The sequence below is a fragment of the Camelus ferus genome, chromosome X (assembly GCF_009834535.1).
Source record: "Camelus ferus isolate YT-003-E chromosome X, BCGSAC_Cfer_1.0, whole genome shotgun sequence".
Classification (NCBI taxonomy): domain Eukaryota; kingdom Metazoa; phylum Chordata; class Mammalia; order Artiodactyla; family Camelidae; genus Camelus; species Camelus ferus.
The window spans coordinates 34,682,373-34,703,790 of record NC_045732.1 but is presented as its reverse complement, the minus strand read 5'-3'; the positions used below and the strand labels follow the sequence as shown (position 1 = coordinate 34,703,790).

The window sequence follows — 21,418 nt, the reverse complement described above, 5'->3', positions numbered from 1 at the left end:
CTTGGCTCCCACTGAGGCGTCACTGTAAAGGAGTGTGTATAATAGTCTTGTGTGGGTCAGACATGCATTGGGTGGTGTCTGGCTTGAGTGGTCCACTACCACCCAACTTGAAGGAAGTTCCTCAAGCCAACTTTTTCACAAGGCCCCAAAGCTGCCTTCAGAAACCTGGGTCCAGGCTAAGACAACTAGTTCACACCAGCTGTCACCTTGAGACTTACCTTCAAACTCAGAAGATAATGGCCTTGGTCAAGGAAGGGAACAGAACCCTACATTCCAATAGCAGAAGAGGTATTGTTAATATTACCCAACACCTTCCTTTGTTTCCATCCTGTTCCTCCAGTGTCTCAGCCAGCTTCTCCAGGTTAAGGGACGTGGCTTGCATTTTTAACATCACCTCTGTGTAAAGGGGGGCAATATGGCTTTAAAAAGTTAATCCATTCAATGTTGACGTGCTGCTGAGATGAAATGCTAACAAAAGAGCAACGATTTCTATCTTCGAGCGAGGGTGCAGGCTTTCCAATAAAGTTTGGCACTGCTCCTATCAATCATGATGCTGACACAGCCGGAGATAAGCATTGCCTGGGGAAGGGCTGCTGGAATGGCTCTTTCGTGAGAGAGATTTCTGGTCTAAGAAGGCTTTTTTCTGCCTCCCACCCACCCTGTTTTTTTGCCCTTAACCAGGCCTTTCTTATCTGCTCCTGGTAGTTTTACAAAATGGTTGCTGGTTTTGGTACTCCTTTCTCAGAAAATCAAAGGCATCCAAAAGAATTTGTCATTTATGTGATGTAAAACCAAAACTTGCATTTATTTATTAGAGACTTGAGAACAATTTGGACACGTGAGCAAAGCCTTCATATGTGTTTTGCTTGATTAGGAATCTCTTAAAGGAATCTGAATATAAATGTTCTTCTGAGGGGCAGATACTTCCCAGGTCAGCCACAGTCCCTGCTACTCCCTAATGTCTCATGCCTTCTGCTGTTCATTTTTAGTTGCCTGATTCATGAAGAAATTGGATCTGGGACTCCTGTTTGTAAATGCACATTTCCCCTCACCTCCTTTAATCTTCTTATTAGTAACCTGTAGAGAGGGTTCCTTCATGAGACAGAGAAATGATTTCCATTTCCAGAGTAGCTTCCAATGTGGACTTTTTTTTCTTCCACATAAAGAATAGTGCAGAAATACAACCTTCTAAAAGCAGTTTCCTTATCTAACAGGGATAGGTTTAGAGATAGCTCCATTTTATCTGTAAAACCAAAGCTCAAGTCCATGACATCTTTTACATGACAAAGTGCAACTCTGTATTTTTGGAGGGTGTGAAGTGGATAGTATAGGGGCCCCTCCCTGGACTCCCCAGCTGCTGGGAATTCAGACTGATCTCAGTTCACAGCTGCAGTTCCTCACCCAAGGTAACACTCCTTCCCAGAGGGCATCTCATGAAGGGATATAGAGGCCAGACCCCCTGGCCTCCATGGGGGACAATTCTGAAGGGCCTTCCCAGCTCCCCCTTAGTATCTGCTGAGGCCTCGGCTGCAACTGCTTTGTAGGTCCACTCCTGCCCAAGCCTGCCCGCCTCACCCCCTTATGCGTGTTTCTTAAGAGCCATCCCTGATAAATTTTCTGCCTTGACCCTGCATCTAAGTCTGTTTCCAGGAAACCCAACCTAAGACAAGGAGCGAACCAAGATACAGAAAGGTGGAGTGACTCACCCCTGCCTTACTGACAAGCAAACACAGATAGAGTGCTGGCCACAAATGCATAAATCACATCATGCTGCCGTAAATAGAATCCTTAGGAGTCATCAAGTGCATCTGCCCTTTTCCAGATGGGGAGACTGAGGCAGAGAACCAAAGTGATCTGTTCAAGGACTCATAAGCTAATTTGGTGAGAAAGCTTTGATCAAATTTCACATCTTCTGTGGCCCAGTCAGGCAGACAATATTCTAGCCTTTAATCAGCACCCAGGAAAACTTGAAAAAACATGTCAAACAGAACTTTGAGAATTTCGAGTCAATACCAAGTGGCTTTTTAAGCCCATCCTCCATGGACAATGCCTCACTGTGACCTCCTGCTGCAAGAAGCCATTTAATCTTCGAACCATCACCTCAATAGAGGAGCCAGGTCTGAATCAGGGGTGACAGTGCACTTTATTAATAAACAAAACAGTACCACACAGGCAAAATCGTACTTCAGTGGCAACACATATGCACACATGTAGCACTGGGGCACGTTTCAGACAGAACATTAGGCACCAAGTTCATAAACTAAACATAGTTCACGGTCCTTCGATATTTTCTTTCTCCAGGCAAGTATAAGTCCTTATTTAACAGTGGTGACAAAGAGATTAACTTTTTAAATCTCATTTTCAACCTTGCTATGGACCAAGGGCACTTCAGCCTTCAAAACTGTGAAGCAGATGTCCTTGTAGGGCCAGGCTCTATCAGCAGCATAAACTAACTCGTGTTTTTCTGGGTGGAAGGGAAGACCTAGGGCATCTTGGTGTTGGACCACCTCATGTAGAGTTCTCAGCTCCAAGTTCATGTCTAGGCACATTTGGGCTAGTATTCATTTTGGATACTCAATCTGTAGCTTAATAGACTGTTAAAACTGTTGCCAAGTAAGTTTAAGTCAGCATTTCCCAAAAGGTGTGTCAGAACTGAGTTAATCACTAAGCAAACAGAAACAACTGAAACAGATCAGGGATGTGATTTCTCAAAGCAGTTTGGTATAAAATACAGCAACTTCTTATGTACCGGAGCATGTCCAAGATAACACCCAAATGCCTAAGTCAGCTAGAATGCTTTTCAACTGCAAGGTGAAGAGTGGCAGAAAGATCCCGCTCTTTGCTCTTAGGACTTCATTTTGGATTTAAGATAAGATTAAGGTTAATTATGTAATAAACTGGGGTTGGTTCCTCTGGCAATCTTTAATTCCCACTGAATAAAAAAATAGCAGATTAAGTTGTTATTGGGAGATAATGGAGATAACAAGGCTATGAAATAAAATACTGAACATGGGAGAAGGAAGCAGCAGTAGGCTCACCAGCTATAAAACAATCGTGTGACATTCAGTCCAGGAGCAAAGACAATGGTATCACTGTTATAAATGGTATGCTCTATTATAAAAGTATAAGATAATCAAGGTGCATAATGATTGACTTGATTAATAAAAAAGTGAATTTGAATCTAGCTTCTTATGTAATACCATGTGGAAACAGGCCCATCAACATTTTTATTTATCTAAAAATTGGGGCACATAAAATAAAAAGCTTCAGCTATCTGGAAGCCGCATTTAAAATGAAATGCCTCATTCATCCATGTTGTGGGATAAGGTATTACTGGGTATCTACCACCTGGGTAACTGAGGCCATGGAATCTTCTCAACTGCTTTATTTGATCACATTTGTGTTGATTTTTCCCAGATTAACTGTATGAAAAAAAAACAAGTACTTCATGGCTGAAACCTCTGAAAGGGGCTTTAAAAAATCTGACAGGTTTTAAAAGGGGAAAGACAAGAGGTGAGCACTATTCTGAGCCCACATTTCTCCTAAGACAGAGAATTTAGTTTTCACATATAAGATCACTCAATTTCATGTCTTTTATAAAATAACTAAAGCAAGTGAGGTTATAATAAGAGGCCTAATTTCCTTTCTGTATTTGATAGTCTTAAGAAAGAACAATTAGAAATTTGTCATGTGTATTTTAGCACTTATTAGAGAGAAACTGGCATGACGATATTCACTCTAAGGTAACCACATTGAAGACATATTTAAGTTAACAAATCTGCTTTACAATGGCCATAGGGAAAGAGAAAAAAATATATGCCACTTGGGGCCTTCAGCCAGAGTCTACTTGAAAAAAGGAAAATACCACTTTCCGGAAACTGGCAGAGAATGTTATCATCAACAATGAATGAAGTGATGTCTAGCCACCTTCTAGGAGAATGAGAAGAAGCCGACTGCCTTTGGTCTCATTTGGAGCTAATCAGGGAGGCCTCCTGGGGGACAGTCTTGCCACTATTTTACTCTGCTCACCTGAGGAGCTACACAAAAGTCACAGCGAGTCAATTTAAACATTGGACCTTGGTAAACGCTGTCCTCTTTAAGAAGAAAAAGAGGAAAAAGACAAAGAAACTAGCATGAAGACTAGATGTCTGGAAACGTCACAGGAATTAGAAGTGGTCAGGAGAGGCCTGACACAGCAGCCCACAAGATATGGTCCCCTCACTGGTCTGAGGGCCTGAATCCTACGTCTAATCCTTTCCTTTGCTATTCGCTCATCCTAAGTGGGAGTTGCTCACCCCAGGAAACTGTGAGCCCCCGAGCTCTGGGCCTACACTTCACCCTTTGCTAAGGACTTAAAGGGCCAGTCACACAGGCTGGGCCTCAACCAACTCAACCTCCACAGAGAGAAAGTTAAATGCTGCATTTCTGCGATTGTCTGGTGTTTTGTGTTAAAGGGGAGAAAAACAGGACACAGAAACTGTTTCTTATGAGCACGTCAACTTTAACTTTTTGAAGTTAAGGAACTGATCACAAGGTTATTTTCTACCAATCAACACGAGGTGGTCTACAGACAAATCACTTGATGGAACTTGATCTTACTGAAATTAATGAAGTGATCCACTGATGGAGATTAAACTAAAGGGTTAAATCAGCGCATTTAAAGATGATCCGATGACACAGCCATTACACTTGTCAAGGTTTTGCTTTTGATGGTGCTGGGAAAGAGTAAGCAGACAGCACGAAGCCGAAACTTCAGGATCGGCTCAGCGGCCTGAATCTGTACGCCAAAAAGCACAGAGCGGTTATGGATGTGGAAAACCCGATGATCTTCAGCAGGCCTGACACGGACGGCAGGTTTCTCTCCCAGAAGGTGTGGGTGATTTCTACAGCTGGAACATCCTGGATGAAAGAACAGAGCTCAGTAGCAGAAAACTCTTGCACAGACAAGGTGGGACAAAACATATCTGTAAAATCAGGACATGGCTCTGCCCTGGAGGTGGCAACTACAATTACATTAGAGGCTAGAAGATGAGAGATTTCTACATGCAATTACTGGTCTATGGAGAGGGAGCCACCGAACTCACCGATGATTCTGGTTCTTTGACCCATATGTCTTGCTTTGACACCTTCCCCAGAGCATTCAAGATCTGAAAGAAAGTGGCCATGGTATTATGAAGTGAGGTTCTGTAGTTTGAACAGATTCAAGGCTCTGCTGGCCACAGATAAGCCTCAGGAGTGGAGTGAGGGGCAGAGAAGTGGACATATAGATGATCAGTGTCAAGATCTAGAAAGACCAGATGCCCAATATGGTGCTGGACTCGGGAGGGAGGGGGACTCGGCTTCTCCTCTTACCTCTCTAGCTGCCCGTTCCCCGGCCTCTACTGCTCCTTCCATGTAACCGCTCCATTGTGTGGCAGTCTCCGTGCCAGCAAAGTAAATTCTGCCTACTGGCTGGCGAATCACCCTTCAAGGAAACAGAGAGGTCACACAGAGTTAACTAGGAAGGTGCTGAGGATAAATGAGCCAATCGCTGCCCTCACTTACCCCGCAAAAGAAACTCAAATTGTTTCCAAAACTCCCATGCCACTCAGCCAAAGGTGAAATGCTCCTCCCTGTTTCCTGGGCCTGCACCCAAGGATCTGAACTTTCAAGTCACAGAGTCAGGCTGCCAGATCATCAGTCACTAAAGATGATGTTAACCTTTTTCTAGCCGGCCGGAAATAGACTCTAAGAACATGCATTAAATCCACACTTAGATTTATTTGCTGTGTGTTTCCTGTTTGCAGTCTGTTCTGCTACCCAAGGTCTTTCTTAGGGCCGACTTCTTCATGAGATCACATCTAACTGAAGACCCCAGCCATGCACGTACCCCCAGGATGTTGGGAGGAACCGTGGTGGTGAATGGGAAGACAGAGAGAGTAACTGATTTCCAGCAAAGGAGAAATTTGAGAGATTGATCATCTGTCTCCTTAAAAAACAACCTCTGTACAGTTAGCTTCCCTGGGTTTATCTGGAGACTGATGGAGGGTAGTGGAATGGGCCTTTCATATGAAGAGGTCTTGGTGGGGAGAACCATGGAAGGGCTGGGCTCAATGAGCAACTGTCCCCTCCTACCCTGTTGGCTTTGACCCCTGCCACATCTGCAGCCACTTCCATGAAATCTCCTAAACTGCATACCTCCACCCTGAAGGCCTTCACCTCAACCCACTGTCATGCCTTTTTCCAACTCAGGAATCTTTGACTTCATCTGTTCCTGCTCCTAGTCCCATCTTCCAGACTTCTCCTTTGACTCCAGAACAACTCCATTTAATCAATACTGTTATCACTAACAAAGGCTATTCATTCTCAACTTGACATGTAACAGAAATAGCCAACACTAACTTCCCTTAGGAAAAGGAGTTGTAAAAAGCACCCAAGACCTAAATAGGTTTTCCCATGAAATATTTAATCATCAGATATTAATGACTTTCACTGAAATACTGCACAAGTCTAAAATGATTGATTCTTGCAGAAACCTAAAACTGATCTAAAATCATTGCTTAATTAAGAAAAAACCAACAAAAAGCTCTTGTAAGAAAAAGGTTAACAAACCCTTCTTCCTTCTCTGTGGACAAACATGGCCTTGAGTTAACTTTCTAGTTCTATTTCTCTAGAAACCTGATGAAGGTATAACATCATGTATCTTACCAGGCAACACTGCTTGTGGTAAAAATGGCTCCCTTCCACACTCACATTGGTAAATTGTACCTGGGCTGGGAAAACTGTCATGAATTGTAAATTTCTGGTAGGAGTCTATAACTTTGGGCTTTCTTGCATGTGGTGCCCCTTGTAACTGGGCATGGCCTTTGCGGGGACCCTGGACGCTACCTATGAGGCCGTTATAAGAGACAGTGGCTCCTATGAGGCATGGGGCTCTAGGCTTAGGTGAATTCTCCCACTCTGTGTGTATATCACCTCCTCACACCTGAGCCGTATACAGAGAGGGTGCTTCTCCGTGAAGAGGAATGTCTGATACTGCTCTGCTGGCAAGACACGTTTAGCCCATGTCCTTCTATGCAGAATGGTGCCCAAGAGCCTAGGATAGTTGTGAGACTAAATGTTCAGTTGACCCCAGGAGGCCCCCAGGAGGACACTACAGCTTGCAGAATTCTCACATGTACTGTTGACATCTGAAGTCCTCACCAGTGTTCTGCGATTGTTCTGTGTGATGTCAGCTCCTGTTTGTTCTATGTACAGATGGACTTATTTTCCTATGGACATCCAGAAATCTACAAACTGACTACCTGGGACATTAGAAATAGGAATGCTGATTCTTCTTTCTAAAATTCCCATTGAGCTTTGCTTATCTACTTTCTTTCTTTGTTAAGTTCGGGGCACATCTTGCATCAGTCGGTAGAGGGTCTAGATAGTACCTTCCGTACTGAGTCATGATCCCCGGGGGGAAGTAGGCGGTGTAACAGCCTCCGGAGTACTGCTCCTCACACCAGTTCTTCTCTTCATAGTGCACCGGCTGCAGTTCAGTGGGGAGGATATTTCAAAGGGAAGACAAAACTGAAATGCTGCCAGTCAACAATAAAGGCTCTATCATTTTTTAACAAAAAGTTTACTTAAAAAAAAAAGCAGCCCTCTTTTTCCAACTTAAGGGGAAACACGACAGTAGCAAGTAAATGGCTTTTTGCTGGGTACCAACTGACAAAATGTGTCTACTTTGACTTTCTCAACCTCTTGCCTAAGAGAGACACGAAGTATTCCAATATCTGGAAGATAGGGCATCTCCACACAGATTCTGAAGTCTTTCATTTTAAGACCCCATCAACAATCAGGTTCTGGAAAGGTCTGCTCGAATCTCTGCATTTTCTAAATAATAGACTTTACTTCCCCATCTACCAAGGCATTACTGCTGGAAAAAAAAGGGTAGAAGGGAGGAGGTAGGAGAAAAGCATAGTATCTAAGAAAGGCTTTTTTTCAGAACCACTTCTCTAAGCTGAAAATGTGAATGATGGGAATAGTGCTAAAAAGGGTACACAAAGATAAAAAAAAGTTTCCCAAGGGACATGAGAGAACCTTCTCCGATTTCCCTAACACACTCTGCAAGTTTCTTCTTTGAACAGTTCAGAGATAATCCCCTGAAAGAGCCCCCAGCTATCCGGTAGGGTCTTCAAAAAGAATTTCATTCTCATAATTGCTTTCACTGGTGGATTGAAAGCACTGAAATTCCTAAATGAACTGTGAATTGAGTCTGCAGATGGAAAAACAAATTAGTATGACTTTAACCTGGGCAGAGAGTCGAGATTCGGTCTATCTTATCAAGTATATACTACTGTGCCTTCGCCAACAAATGATGATGTAGCTGCGATTCTACTTTGCAGCAGTCAGTTGACATTGACAAGAGGGCAGGCCCTCCGTTCGGGGAACTGATCTCACCCACCCTGGAGATATCTGCAGCTCCAGGCTCTCGTTACAACTGGCTGCCCGTTACCCAGTGAACACTTAAACAGCCCAAGGAACTGCTGCATCAGAAGTTGCAAGCACTGACAGCAGCTTTTAATGGTCTTTTGTGACTGCTGAAGGTAATCCTCCAGTAAGCATATCCCTTTATGCTCTCTTCATAAGACTGTCAGGAAACCAGAATCTTCTTTGCTTTACCACTTAGAGCAAACAGAGCAGAACCTGTTGGGGATTAAAGTCGGGGATTTCTTACTTGTAATGCTTCTTGGGATCCTAGCACTTTGGCGTACAGTTCACAGATTTTCCTTTTCCTATAGAAAAGAACAAAAACAGGTTAAAGAAGCAATAACTGATGAGTATAGAATAAAGACAATGAGTTTCAGGGCTCTTGCCAATGAACCAGATTTATTAAGGGAAAAATTAAAATCAATGGCCTTCTATAACTCCACAAAATAAACAGTCCCAGCAATCTTTGCACTTAAATTAACCCTCTTTTTCTCAATACAGTCATTTGATTTGAGGATTCAACAGAATTTTTCTTCTCTTTTACTTTTTACCTCTTTCACTACCCAAAACTGTATCAATTCAAGATTCAAATGGGGAGAATGAAATTAAATTAAATTCAGTTTTAGGAACTGATTCTAAGCCACTTTTCTAGAATTCTAAAATAACCCCTTTTATATAGTAAGTATGATGCTGTCTTTTAACTATCCTATACTTAAACATCTACAAACACATAAAGCTCATTTAATCCTTTAAACATAACATAAAATATGCTCTACCAGGAGAGGCCTATGGTCATTCCAGGCTAGTAATCTGTCCCTTGACAGGACGGCCTGTGGACACAGTACTCCAAAGGGTATCTGGAGGAGTGGGCACGATGTGCCCTGAGATGTTACCTCAAACAGTCTTTGGTTACCCTTATAATTCATTATGTAAATGACTAGCACAGAACGTGGCACATATTATATCTTAAAAATCAATAGCTTAATTGATCTAAGCACTTCTTGAAACAGATACATTTTACACTCACAACCACTCATGGTGAAACTAAAAAGTTCTAATTTACTAAAATCCCCCATTTTAGAAATGAATGGTTTTCTTTCAGGATTTGTTTGAACAGGTTCATCACACTGATCCAGTTATATACTTTAGGTATTTACCTTCTTTAGTCTTTATATAGTTTAAATATTGAAAGTGCTCCAAACTATTTGTTACAGGCTAACAAGCAATTGGAAAAAATGTGCTTAAAAATGTGGCAAAGCGTTAAATTCAAATCTGTAAGATAAGCATGAAAAGCTAAAGAGAGAAATGGCCAAAAAAAAAATTTTGGCAGGGAGGAGGGAAAGAAAGGAAGGTTATACTTCCTAGCAATAAACAGATTTTAAACGAATGACAATTTAATGTTGCCAATTATATTAGAAAATATTTTTAAAACATGTCTCCAATTTCTCTGAATAATGTGGGACAAAATATAACTATAAATTAATCCAAATGTTCACGCTTACAATATTTTTATACCTCGCAGAATTTCTATCTCGTGGCTATATAGCGTGAAGTCAAGAGGAGCAGGAGGGATTATAAACGTTGCCTACTGACACCATTTTACCATGGAAGGTTTTAAGGGACAGAAAAGTGCCACTCCTGAGGAGATGTCACACAGCATTAGGTGGCTATTTAAGTTCCAGTACAGACAGGCAAAGTTTGGTTTCCTTCAAGGAGCTGTTCATACTACAGATCAATAAAGATAAAGGAAAGACAGAACTAGAAGTCTCAAGACTATTGTCCACCTGTCTGTCTCTCTGTGTCTAGTCCAAGCTCCTCATTCCAGACATGAGGAGGCTGAGACTCAGAGCACTGAAGAGACTGGTTCAACATCACTCAGCTAATTAATGGCACGGCTGAGGGCTTGTTCTCCTGAGCATCCTGCCTGTACTAAGTGCTCAACACAATTGATTGAATCAAAATCCATCCTCAATCTAGTATGGTACCCTCTTTCCTACTCTATGATGAGTTAGATGACTGAGTCTCACCTACTTCACATGAGTGTTACAAGAAATAATTCTGACATTTGGAGTCACTTAGAAAACAAAAGTATTGACATCATCTTCTGAAGAGCCTAATCATTATTAAATGCTTAACTTATTTTTGGTACATGTAATAAAATCTTTATTAATATAGAGTGAAACTTAAAATCTTATCAACCTACAATGTAGTTCAGCCTTGGAAAAATATATTTTCCAAACATTCTTTTGATTTTGATGCAGTTGGTTCTGGGAACCATTGCTTCAGTCAATGACATTCAGAGTTCTAAGGGTTTTGACTTATACAAATTTTTGAGTTCAGCCACTATGTGGAATCATAACCCAAATATCTACATCCATGCTGGTATTTATTTTGCTATTAATAAGGAGGGAAAGCAGGAAATCCAAAAGAAAATGTCAAGCTTAGGGTGGCATAATGAAAAAAAGGACCCATTAGACGCTATTCTTGACTTTGTGACAAGCTGGTTGTGGAGCCTTGGACAAATCATTTCTCATCACTGGACCCCAAATTCTTCCTCTGTTGAGGGAATGGGTGGACACTAAAGTAGTTCCCTTCCTGACATCAAATTTCATGCTTGCTTGAATAAATAAATCCGTGTGCAAATGTGGGAATTTCTGCGGCACTTCCCTGACTTGCAAAGTCATCAAAGTAACTTTCAAAGAAAGAGCTGCTAGTGGATTTGCTGCTTAATTTTTAAATTAAATGCAGATGGAAATATACATTTGTGTGTGTGTTGGCCCTCTTCAAAAGCTGACAAAGGATTTAGGGCCACCTGAAAGAAGGGAAGCCCAGAAATCTCCAGAGGCAGTTCCCCAATAGCCTAATGAGTGTTTCCAGATAAGAGTTTATTTGAACCAAGGAATCCAAGGCAAAACAAATACAACAAGACAGAAAGAGAAAAGGGAGAACGAAGAAAGCCATTGTCCTGAGATAATTGTTTTATACTAGGAAGCTCTTGGGAGAAGCAAACATCAGAGCTGTGTCCTAGACAATCAAGTTGGAACACTTATGTATAGATTTGCTTTTTAGAAAAAGTACATCAGAGAACCCTGGAAAAGGGATAATGGTCTCGCAAAGTGATTGGGACTTGGCCTCTAAAGCTTCTTCTCACAGCTAACGTTTTGTATGATTTTTCTCCATCCATCTCACTGGGAAACCCTGCCTCTCAACTACTGTAAAATGAACACAAATACGTAAAACTAAATTCCTATAAGCATATGAGCAAGGACTGAGTCAAGGGGGCATAGAAGAATACAAAAAAGATGATCTGTTGGGATTTTGAGGATATTAATTAATTACTGCGTTTTTCATAACGCTATTATACAGTTGTTAGGGCAACAAGTTCAGTACAAAGCTAACCCTTTACGTTTCAGATGTAAATTCTTACCGTATTTCTTTATGGACTTTAGCAAGGCGGTCAGCTTTTCGAGCAAGTATGAAGCTGGAGAGAGAGGTGACATTTGAATGATTATGTGACAATGGTTTATCTGAAGAGTTGCCTCTTCTTTTTCAAGCATTCTTGCCTCCACCTACTCGGCATTAATAAACGCTCCCATACTTGCCCACTATTCCCCTCTAGCAGAGCAAATGCCATGCTGTCTTCAGCTGCCCCTATGTCCAAAAGCCCTGCTAGGCTGTGGGCTCCTAAATGACAGGTCACCTCCTACTCAATATTTTACCCCCAACGTTTAGCCCAGTTCTTGGCATCCAGTAGGAAATCGAGTGTTAGATGAATTAATGTTACATTAACTGATTATCCTGGTAATGACTGTTGCCTTCGGCCAAGTACTTGCTAAAAGTTGGAAAAACAAATATCAGTCCATGCCTGTAGTGGATGCCATGCTGAGCCATCCAGATCCCTCTTCAGGACCAAACACTCATTACCCTCAGCTCACAGCTGAACCCTTCCCTAGCAAGTGCACTCTGTTGCAGAGAACCTCCTGGCTCAAAGTCCCACCCCTTCCCAGAATGGCTGGCTCCAGAGGGCAGTGGGTACCGAGACCCACCCCCTGGCCTCAGTGCAGGATCCCTCTGAAGGGCCATTCCAGCTCCAGAGCTTCCCATGGGATGGCTGAGGCCTCCCTCTCTGCCCAACCCTGATTCTTTCCCTTCCCCATGGGTAGTGCTCCCTAGAGCACTGCACGATGAACTTCCTGCACCCGCATCTCCATCTCCAAGGTGGCTTCCCAGGAAACTGGCCTAGCACAGCCCTCAAATTCAGTGACTCAGTCAAACTCAGTTATAATCTGTCTGCTTCCCTTTAATCAAATAGATTCTATTTATTATGTTGATATTACGAATTGCATGTATATTTTAAAGAACTGAATTGTGACAAGAAATCCTTAGTTAAGCTATTATTAGGAAGCTTTCAAAAATCCAAATGAGATAAAGGACAATGAAATTATTTCTCCATCTAAAAGAAGTTTTAAAAGTGTATTTTGTTGTTGTTGCTCTAGATCAAAAAGACAAGTAGATCAGGACTGAAAATGCAAGGGCTGAAAACAGATATTTCGTCCTCTCCCTCAGTCCCCCCAATTAAACTGTCCCTCACTTTGATTGGCAATTCCTTTAGAATTGTTATTCGAGATCATTCTGGGAAGCAAAGATACAAACTGTATCTGTGTTAACCCAGAGAATAGTATTTCAGAGGAAGTTGTGGACTATTCAAGAAATTTGAACTACTGAACTTTACGGGATAGAGTCATAATTTTGCTTGATTTAACTAACACTTTATGTTGTGGCTTGCTAATAATGATTTCAGTTAAATTTTAGGTTTGTACATCTGAAACACCGTAAATCGATTTACTTCAATAAAAAATAAAAATCAAAAAAATTGGGGGGTTTATGCAAGAATCAATTATTTTAGACTTTTGCAGTATTTCAATGAAAATCACCAATATGCGATGAACGACAATCATTTATCTGAAAAGCTTTTCAGATCTGTGCTTTCTACAGTTCCTTTTCTAAAGGGCAGTTGCTCTTGGCTATTTCTGTCAAATCTCAAGTTGAGAATGAAATAACCTCTTTGATCTAATTCTAACTATGGACAACTCTCTTTTAACTTCCTTTGGTGTTTTATTGAGGAAATCAAGCACCCTGTTTTGGGCTGGGAACATTTCGCAGCTTTAAAGTACAAGGTCCTTTCTAGTTTCCAAAAGGCACTAGTTATAAACAAACAGTGCTGGGCAATTATACCACCCCTATCTTCAAGATGTTCATTGCCCAGAGCAAAGAGCAGGGTGAAGGCAATATAGCTGCAAGGCAAGAACAGGGCGGAAGCAATTGTCCAGATAAAACAGATTAGAATATCACTTTTTAGGAACTAGCTAAATAACTCCATTACCATCTAGGAGGCTTCAGTGATACATGTCCTTGTTAATAAAGCTGGGAAAAGCCCAGAAGAGCAGATGCCACAAAATTGAACTCCCAGGGTAAGAAGAATGTCAATGTTCTTTCATCTGCAGTTGGATTGGTCTTGACTGACAGTCTCCTGAAACCTCAACCTCAACCTCTTGCTTTTCTTTGGCACATAGAAAGTGATGACAAACTGCCCAAACAATCTCTGTCTCTTCTTGCCCAGTGGGGTTAGAGGTGAAGAGGGCGCCATGTTCCTGTAGTAATTACGTCATGAACCCCTGCCCTTTCCTGTGAGGCTGGTGTTATTTCTTATATTTTTCAGCCAGAGGACTGGTTACAAAATGTCCTCTTGGCAGGCCAGTAGCACAGCCTGCTTTCTAAGTCCCTAGGGCCATGGGTCTGCTCCTTCTGATTTTGTCATTTCCCTTCAGTGGTGCAATGCACATGAGCTCAACTCTCCTATGGGTGAAGGGGAAAAGCACTGGTCTCCAAAAGTCACTCAACTGCTATGGACCCTGTGCTCTTTTATTGCAAATGTGGTAGAATAAATATCTCTTTTGTTTGTACAGCTTTGAAGAAGACTAAAAGGCATGGCAACTGGGAGGCTACGGCACTCCTTGGCAATTCCTTCATGGGAGCCCTGCTCCCCTCTCTGGACTCCTTGTCCCCAGACAGCAGAGCAGCTGTGTGAGGGGATGGGAGGAGAAGGAAAGAGCTCTTCTCTTCCAGACACAGAACCATGCCCCGGGCCATCCTTGGTGAAGGCTAGCTTGGAGTGACCTATTGGAAAAAGGGCCCCACACTCAAGGCCTGGCTCCACTTTGAACTGCACTTCCCAATGGTCATCCATCTTACATCCCAGGGTAACAATGAACATATTAACATTTGCTATGTGGTGATGTCTTGAATGGAGAAAAGAATAAAGCCCAGAAACCCTAACTTTGGAAGGTTTTACAGGATAAAACCATTCTCATTCCAGAATGGCTGTCAACCTTCTGCCCTAGGGGGGGTTGTCCACCACACTGCCTGTCTTGCTGCTTTTTTCACTCTGTCCTCAACATGTAAGTTTTATGGGGGAAAGAAATGTATGAGCATGAGTTCAAAGTGGTGTGAACTTAGTAAGGTTCCCCAGTGTTCAACACATGGAAACATGATAGATTGTCTGTAGGGTTACTTATTGCTTGAGCTCAACTCCAAAACAACATGCTCTGCCAGCAAGCACACCAACACACCAGCAGAGTTTGGAAAATGCAGAACACCTGGTTCTAACTTACCCCATGATGGCAGGCAGCGATCCATCTGGCTTGGTGTCATCTAGGGTTATTGAAATTGGAGCTTCCTCATCTTCAATGATCATACACCCACAATAATCTTAACCAGAAGAAAATCAACAGAAAAGTGAGGCTGACCTCATCAGAGATTTAGGAGAGACATTTTTATGTATATAGGAAACTATTTTGCTAAGAGAAAGGCAAATTTTAGACTATTGGTCTTTGCCACAGCCCTAGAAGTTATTTTCTATTAAATATACACACTGACAATATAAGGATGTCTATTCACCCAGACACATTAAAAAATGACCTTCTGCATAAAGGTCAGGTATGATCAATGCATAACTAAAATTGTAAGATGGCTCTGGAGTCCTGGAATCCATGGGGAAAGAGAGAGGTGTGTTAGAGGGAATCACCCCTGTGAAACCTGGAAGAATTGATGGGAAGTGGTCCTTTGAGTATGAGCAGAAGGCATGTCAACCACAGCCACCCTCTCCGCCCAGACCCTGCCTCACTGAATCCTCACAACTCCCCGACAGTAGGTCTCATTGTTCCCATTTTACACAGAGGCTGATGCTGAGAGAAGTGAAGTGTCACACCTGAGGCCACACAGCTAGTAAGCAAGTGAAGCCCAGGCACATGTGACTTGGAAGCAGCGCTCTTTCCATAGTGCTCCTTTGCCTCACTCTGCTCGTGCAGGAGCCAGGGCCATAGTGGCCCCTCAACTGGAGGGACCTCTTCCTTCTCTCTCACTGCTAGCACGTGCTCTTGGTGTCATTTTGTGTGGCTAGGGGGTATCAGGAGATGGACAAATTGAGACTTCTGATCCTTTCTCTACCAATTTGAAACACTTATCTTTTTTTCCTGTTCAGGATGGAGTAGATAATGTTCTTAAAAGAGTGTGGTCCTGTCACTTAACACAATTTAAACATGAGTGTGTGCAACCTACCCTTCTTCTTCCAAAAGGCTTCCTTGTAATACATCATGCACTTAATGATAGCTCCCATTGGAAGGCGCTGAATTAACTGGTTTCTCTCTGATGGAAGTTGTGGTCTGAAGTGTATCTTGGCAGTCAAAGTTGGAGGGATGGCACTAATTACGTATCGGCACTAAAACACACAGACACAAAATACCATCTCAAATGTGAGTCACAATCTTTACAGACGGCATGAAACATCACATCATTTTCAATGACACTGAGCAGGAACAATGTACAAAATGAGGCCACCGTGAGGCAACCAAACAGAACAAGGGAGATCAATCAAGGCTGAAATTTGGAAGACTGAGTCAGAAACATGGCAGCATTCATTACACCACTGCTTAGATTATATTTGGTTAGAAGCTGCAGAAGACACAAGACCTATTTAATATATGCTCCTTTGGACTAAACTGAATTACCTCATAAAGTTCATGATTCAGCGTCCGTATGGTGATATTGTCACCTGACTGGTCAACAAAGGTGACAGGACACCTCAGCTTCACTCTGTCCCCGAGCAGTTGCATTATCCGTTCGCTTACTTGACCAGATCCACCTACAAACTTCCGTTCCTACCAGAAAAGGCAGGCGGGAAAGGAAATGTTATAAAAGCTCAAGGAAAGAAAATTATATTTGCCACTGATTAGAAAACCTCCAGAAAGTCACAGGCTATCCCTCCACCCTCCGCACCCTTAAATGCTGGAAGAACTCATCAGAGGCAAAGACTACCAAGACACCTCGAGCATCTTGTTCTGCACAGCTTCTGGTGACGACGAGCTGTTACTAGTTCATAAAATCACAGAATCAGAATAAAGGTTCTCCTGTACCCATGGCACCCTGACTGAATGAAAACATCAGCAAGTCCATGGGTTTCAAATGCCCAAGAACGCAGTGCATCAAGAGAGCCCCGGGACAGGGAAGGTGCTGTACTTCTCCCAGGGGATTTTTTAAAATTACCTTTTCTAGTTTTACTGAGATGTTTCTAACTCTTCTTGGTTTCTTTTCTTCTTTTCTTTTTAACAAGAGAACAAGTCCACACTTTTATTTATTTATTTTTCAGTAAGTTTAAAATCCTTAAGGGGTACGGCATCACACAGATTCTATGTCCAGTGGCCTTAGTACAAAGGTTGCTTCGGAATTTGGCAAGAACCATGCCACTGTTTCCATGAGCGAGAGTTAACCTGTCCCCAGTTACTCTGGTTTTGTTTGGTTTTCTGCCAGGAGTTACTGTATTGTTCTTTGCCTTGTACACATAAGCACATCTCTTGCCTAGACAGAATTCATTTTCATCTCGGGCATAAACACCTACAATTTTAAGAAGAGCTGTGTGCTCCCTCTGGTTCTGTAGATCCTGCTTATAGCCAGTAAAAATGGCCTTGGAGCACAGCTTTCCAGACACATTTGTCGTTTTAGAAGTCCTGACAGAGTCCTCTTGGTTTCTTTCTTTCTTTTTCTTTTTTTTTTTTTTTTTGTGGGGGAAGGTAATTAGGTTTACTTATTTATTTACTTATTTTTTTAGAGGAGGTACTGGGGATTGAACCCATGACCTTGTGGATGCTAAGAAAGCACTCTACCACCTGAGCTACACCCTCCCCACCGCCACAGCGTTCTCTTGGCTTCTTAAAGCCCCAGCCAAGGGTTGTCTAGGCAGAACAGGCTCATGATGTCCTTAAGGCTCATCTGGTCATCACCAAATGATGTTCTAAGAATCTAAATCTCAGATGTTGAGAACATTTTGCAAAAATGTCTGGAAGTTTCACTGTGAGGGCAGAAGGGTGAAGGCTGAGCGCCTGCCTGTCCCTGCGGACATTGTAAACAGTTCCCTTGAGCAGCCCTCTAAGACCATGAGTGCTTGGCCCTACTGCGATCTGCTACACTCACCATGGAAATGGGTCCAGCTTAATCTGACATCAGGCCTTAATACAGTGCATTTTGTAAGAACCAAGGGGAATATTTTTAGCCTGTTGTAGAAGATTCTTTGAATGGTTAGAAATACATGTAGGTAGACTGAGGCACAGCCAACATTTGACATTTAGGTACCTCACTCACATTCCTCTGGAAAACCTGCATCAACAGCCACATAGTGATTTTTGCACTTTAATAACAGGTTATTATTCAAATGGTACCACCAAAGTTCTTTATAAAAATATTCCCATAGTAATTTAGACCTTAATTCATGATCTGTCCTTCCTCCTGAAACTGGGATCATTTAATCATTTGACCTGTCTTCCAAGAGTCATTTTGAATTTCAGTATAGTGGAAAGACCATGAACTATTTCCATCTTGTTCACTGTCCACTCCTTCATGTCTAATATTTGTTGAACTAAACAACTAAAGGATACATCTAAGTTCTTTATAAAAATATTGTGATAATGGTTGAGATTCATAATCTGAACTGTGCCCTCCAAAAGGTCATGTGGAGTTTGCCTACAAGTATCTTGGCTCCTCTGAATGAGAGATATAAATATAAAATATGAGTCAAGATATCTCGAAAAGTAAAACAGAGGTTAAAAGGAGTAATGTGGGATTTCTAAGTGTAAAGACACTTAAAAATGCAACTGCCTTGCATTTGCTAAAGTTAAGGGTCAAATGGACAATAGCTCTTGGGACCACAGGAACAACTTGGGGACTTCTGGAGATCTCCCAAGAAGAATAATTCACTTTGTGGACAAAGATTCTACACCTCATACTATGAAACATGAAACAGAGGGTAAGTTAGAAGTAAACTGCTCCTAATTAAGCCTCATCCCATCAAGGTATACCATTACCAGAAAAGAGACACCCATTATCTTTTGATAAGGGAAAACCTTGAAACAAAGAATCTCAGAGTCTGGAAATTCAGGGAATTAAGGATTCTGGCTTCATCACTAGTTTGCTGTGTGTCCAACCAATGAGCCAAATGAGTTCATTCAGCAGTAATGGAGGTGGTATAGAAGCTGGGCAAATGCTAATGGGCAGCAGAAATTTAGAAGCCAAAGTGTAGAATTTACTATTGAAAAAGTGACAATCACTTGAATTAGAAAAAAGAAGTCACTTCCATTCTATAATGGTTAACATAAAATAATAACTCTGAGACACGGAACAGGACCAAAAAAAGTCTCACACCTGGAACAGAGATGATTTTAAGTACAATAATTTTACAAGTACTAGAATTTTTTGGAAATTAGTTGATTTTAGTAATTTAGCTCCTCCTACATAGTCTAATTTTATGTACCTCCAACAGGAAGGAACTGAATTCTCCAAACCCAATTAATTTAAAATGAAACATTCTTTAGCTGTGAACTTACTTTCAGGAATGACAAAAGGAAAGGAGAAATTTGGTTTTCAGCAAAGTTTTTTGTGATCATTTCAAAAATTCATGTTGCAAATTCACTTATGTTGCAAAATACAGAAGCAATTACTAAGACACTGTATTGGGTGAGGGCGAAATCACAAATGAAGATGAGTATGAGAATGGACACTCCATACCTGGCCTCCATTGGTAACCGAGAATATCCGAGTGGTGCCTCCACACTGCTTCACGTACCACAAGAACCACAGGGCAGACACCTCGTGGGGCTCCGAGGTCACATTGATATTCACAAACAGAGATGCAAACTGCCTAGCGGTCCTGGTCACAGAACAAGAGCAACAGTTAGGAGTAAAGACACATATGCTTCACAGCACATTATCTTTTTAAAACATAATTTCGTATGGTTAGAAAGCATTTCTATTGCTTTTGGGAAAAAAAAACACTCATGGACTCAATTTCAGAAGGAATGCACATTTTAACTCTTGGGGAAAATAAACTTTTCCTTTGCTTTTAGGAAATGATGGGTTAGCTCCAAACATGCTAATCCCAGTGCAGTCTAAAGGGTAAATATGCTTGTCAGGGATATTAAGGATATTGTTTTCATTTATTTGAACAAACTTCCTCTCCTTTCCACCTCCACTGCTCCCATCCTGGTCCAGGCCACCACTGTCCCTTACTCAGGTTAAAACAATGGTGGCTGCTCCTGGTCATCCCTACCTCTCATATTGACTATATCCCCTTATGATCCTTCTCTACGTTACAATCAATTAAGTCTTTTTACAGTGCAAAATGAAAAAAAAAAAAAACCCAAACACTCTGCTTAAAATCCTTCAATGGTGTTTATGGCAAAAGGCAAAAATCCTGAATACAACAAATATATCTTGCACCATCAGACTCGCAACAAATTCTCCAAATTCCCATTGCATCACTTCCTCATGGCATCTTTATGGATCAGGCATACTGTCCACTCTTTGCTAAAATATGCCAATCTCCCCATCTCAGAGTCTTCATAAGCTGTTCCCTGTTATCCATACTAGAAAAAAAAGATATTTCCCACCCACACTATCCAACCTTCACATCCTCTAACATTATTTGTGGCTAATTACTGGAAGATATCATGCCTCAACTATTCATCCTTCCATGGAAACAGCCTAAATGTCCATCAACAGATGACTGGATAAAGAAGCTGTGGTATATTTATACAATGGAATACTACTCAGCCATAAAAACCAACAACATAATGCCATTTGCAGCAACATGGATGCTCCTGGAGAATGTTATTCTAAGTGAAGTAAGCCAGAAAGAGAAAGAAAAATACCATATGAGATCACTCATATGTGGAATCTTAAAAAAAAAACACAAACAAAGCATAAATACAAAACAGAAATAGACTCATAGACATAGAATACAAACTTGTGGTTGCCAAGGAGGTGGAGGGTGGGAAGGGATAGACTGGGATTTCAAAATTGTAGAATAGATAAACAAGATTATACTGCATAGCACAGGGAAATATATATAAGATCTTATGGTAGCTCACAGAGAAAAAAAATGTGACAATGAATATATATATGTTCATGTATAACTGAAAAATTGTGCTCTACCCTGGAATTCCACACAACATTGTAAAATGATTATAAATCAATAAAAAATGTTTAAAAAAAAACTATTCATCCTTCCAGTCTGTCCCCATCCACTGTAACTCATTCTTGAAAGAAACCACTCCCCACATCCTCCCCCTTCATCCTTTCCCCCCATCTACTGTGGCTCATTACTGGAACGTATCACCGTCCTCACCAACCATATCTCCTATCTCCTCCATACACTATGGCTCATTCCTGAAAGATACCATTCACCAAATCATCCATCCTTCCTGTCTCCCCTGACTTCAACACTGTGGCTCATTCCTGTAAGATACCAACCAATCCCATACCATCCATTTGTCCTGTTTTATACAATTCATTGTGATTCATTCCTGGGACATATATCCTCCCCATATCCACATGTCTGACCTCCACTCATCCACTGTGC

At 41.5% G+C, this 21,418-nt stretch overlaps 2 protein-coding genes across 2 annotated transcripts in view; both read right to left on the bottom strand.

Annotated features, from left to right (window-relative positions):
- Positions 1-2,124: 2,124 nt before the first annotated feature.
- The window catches only part of LOC102520659 (amine oxidase [flavin-containing] A), a 71,377-nt gene continuing 52,083 nt past the window's right edge, over positions 2,125-21,418 (bottom strand). Inside the window, exons 6-15 of the mRNA XM_032475707.1 lie at positions 19,567-19,708; positions 16,521-16,670; positions 16,072-16,231; positions 15,126-15,222; positions 11,882-11,935; positions 8,702-8,759; positions 7,413-7,510; positions 5,353-5,464; positions 5,085-5,147; positions 2,125-4,899 (exon numbers count right to left, since the gene is read on the bottom strand). Of these exons, the coding sequence (XP_032331598.1) occupies positions 4,753-4,899; positions 5,085-5,147; positions 5,353-5,464; positions 7,413-7,510; positions 8,702-8,759; positions 11,882-11,935; positions 15,126-15,222; positions 16,072-16,231; positions 16,521-16,670; positions 19,567-19,708 (1,081 nt within the window). The 3' untranslated portion in view covers positions 2,125-4,752. The remainder of the gene's footprint in view (positions 4,900-5,084; positions 5,148-5,352; positions 5,465-7,412; positions 7,511-8,701; positions 8,760-11,881; positions 11,936-15,125; positions 15,223-16,071; positions 16,232-16,520; positions 16,671-19,566; positions 19,709-21,418) is intronic.
- On the bottom strand, positions 16,678-18,180 carry LOC106730797 (60S ribosomal protein L35a-like). Its single transcript, XM_032475618.1, has 2 exons — positions 18,144-18,180; positions 16,678-17,580 (listed from the first exon to the last, which is right to left on the bottom strand). Exons 1-2 carry the CDS (start codon positions 18,178-18,180, stop codon positions 17,144-17,146), a joined length of 474 nt encoding a protein of 157 aa, XP_032331509.1. The 3' UTR covers positions 16,678-17,143.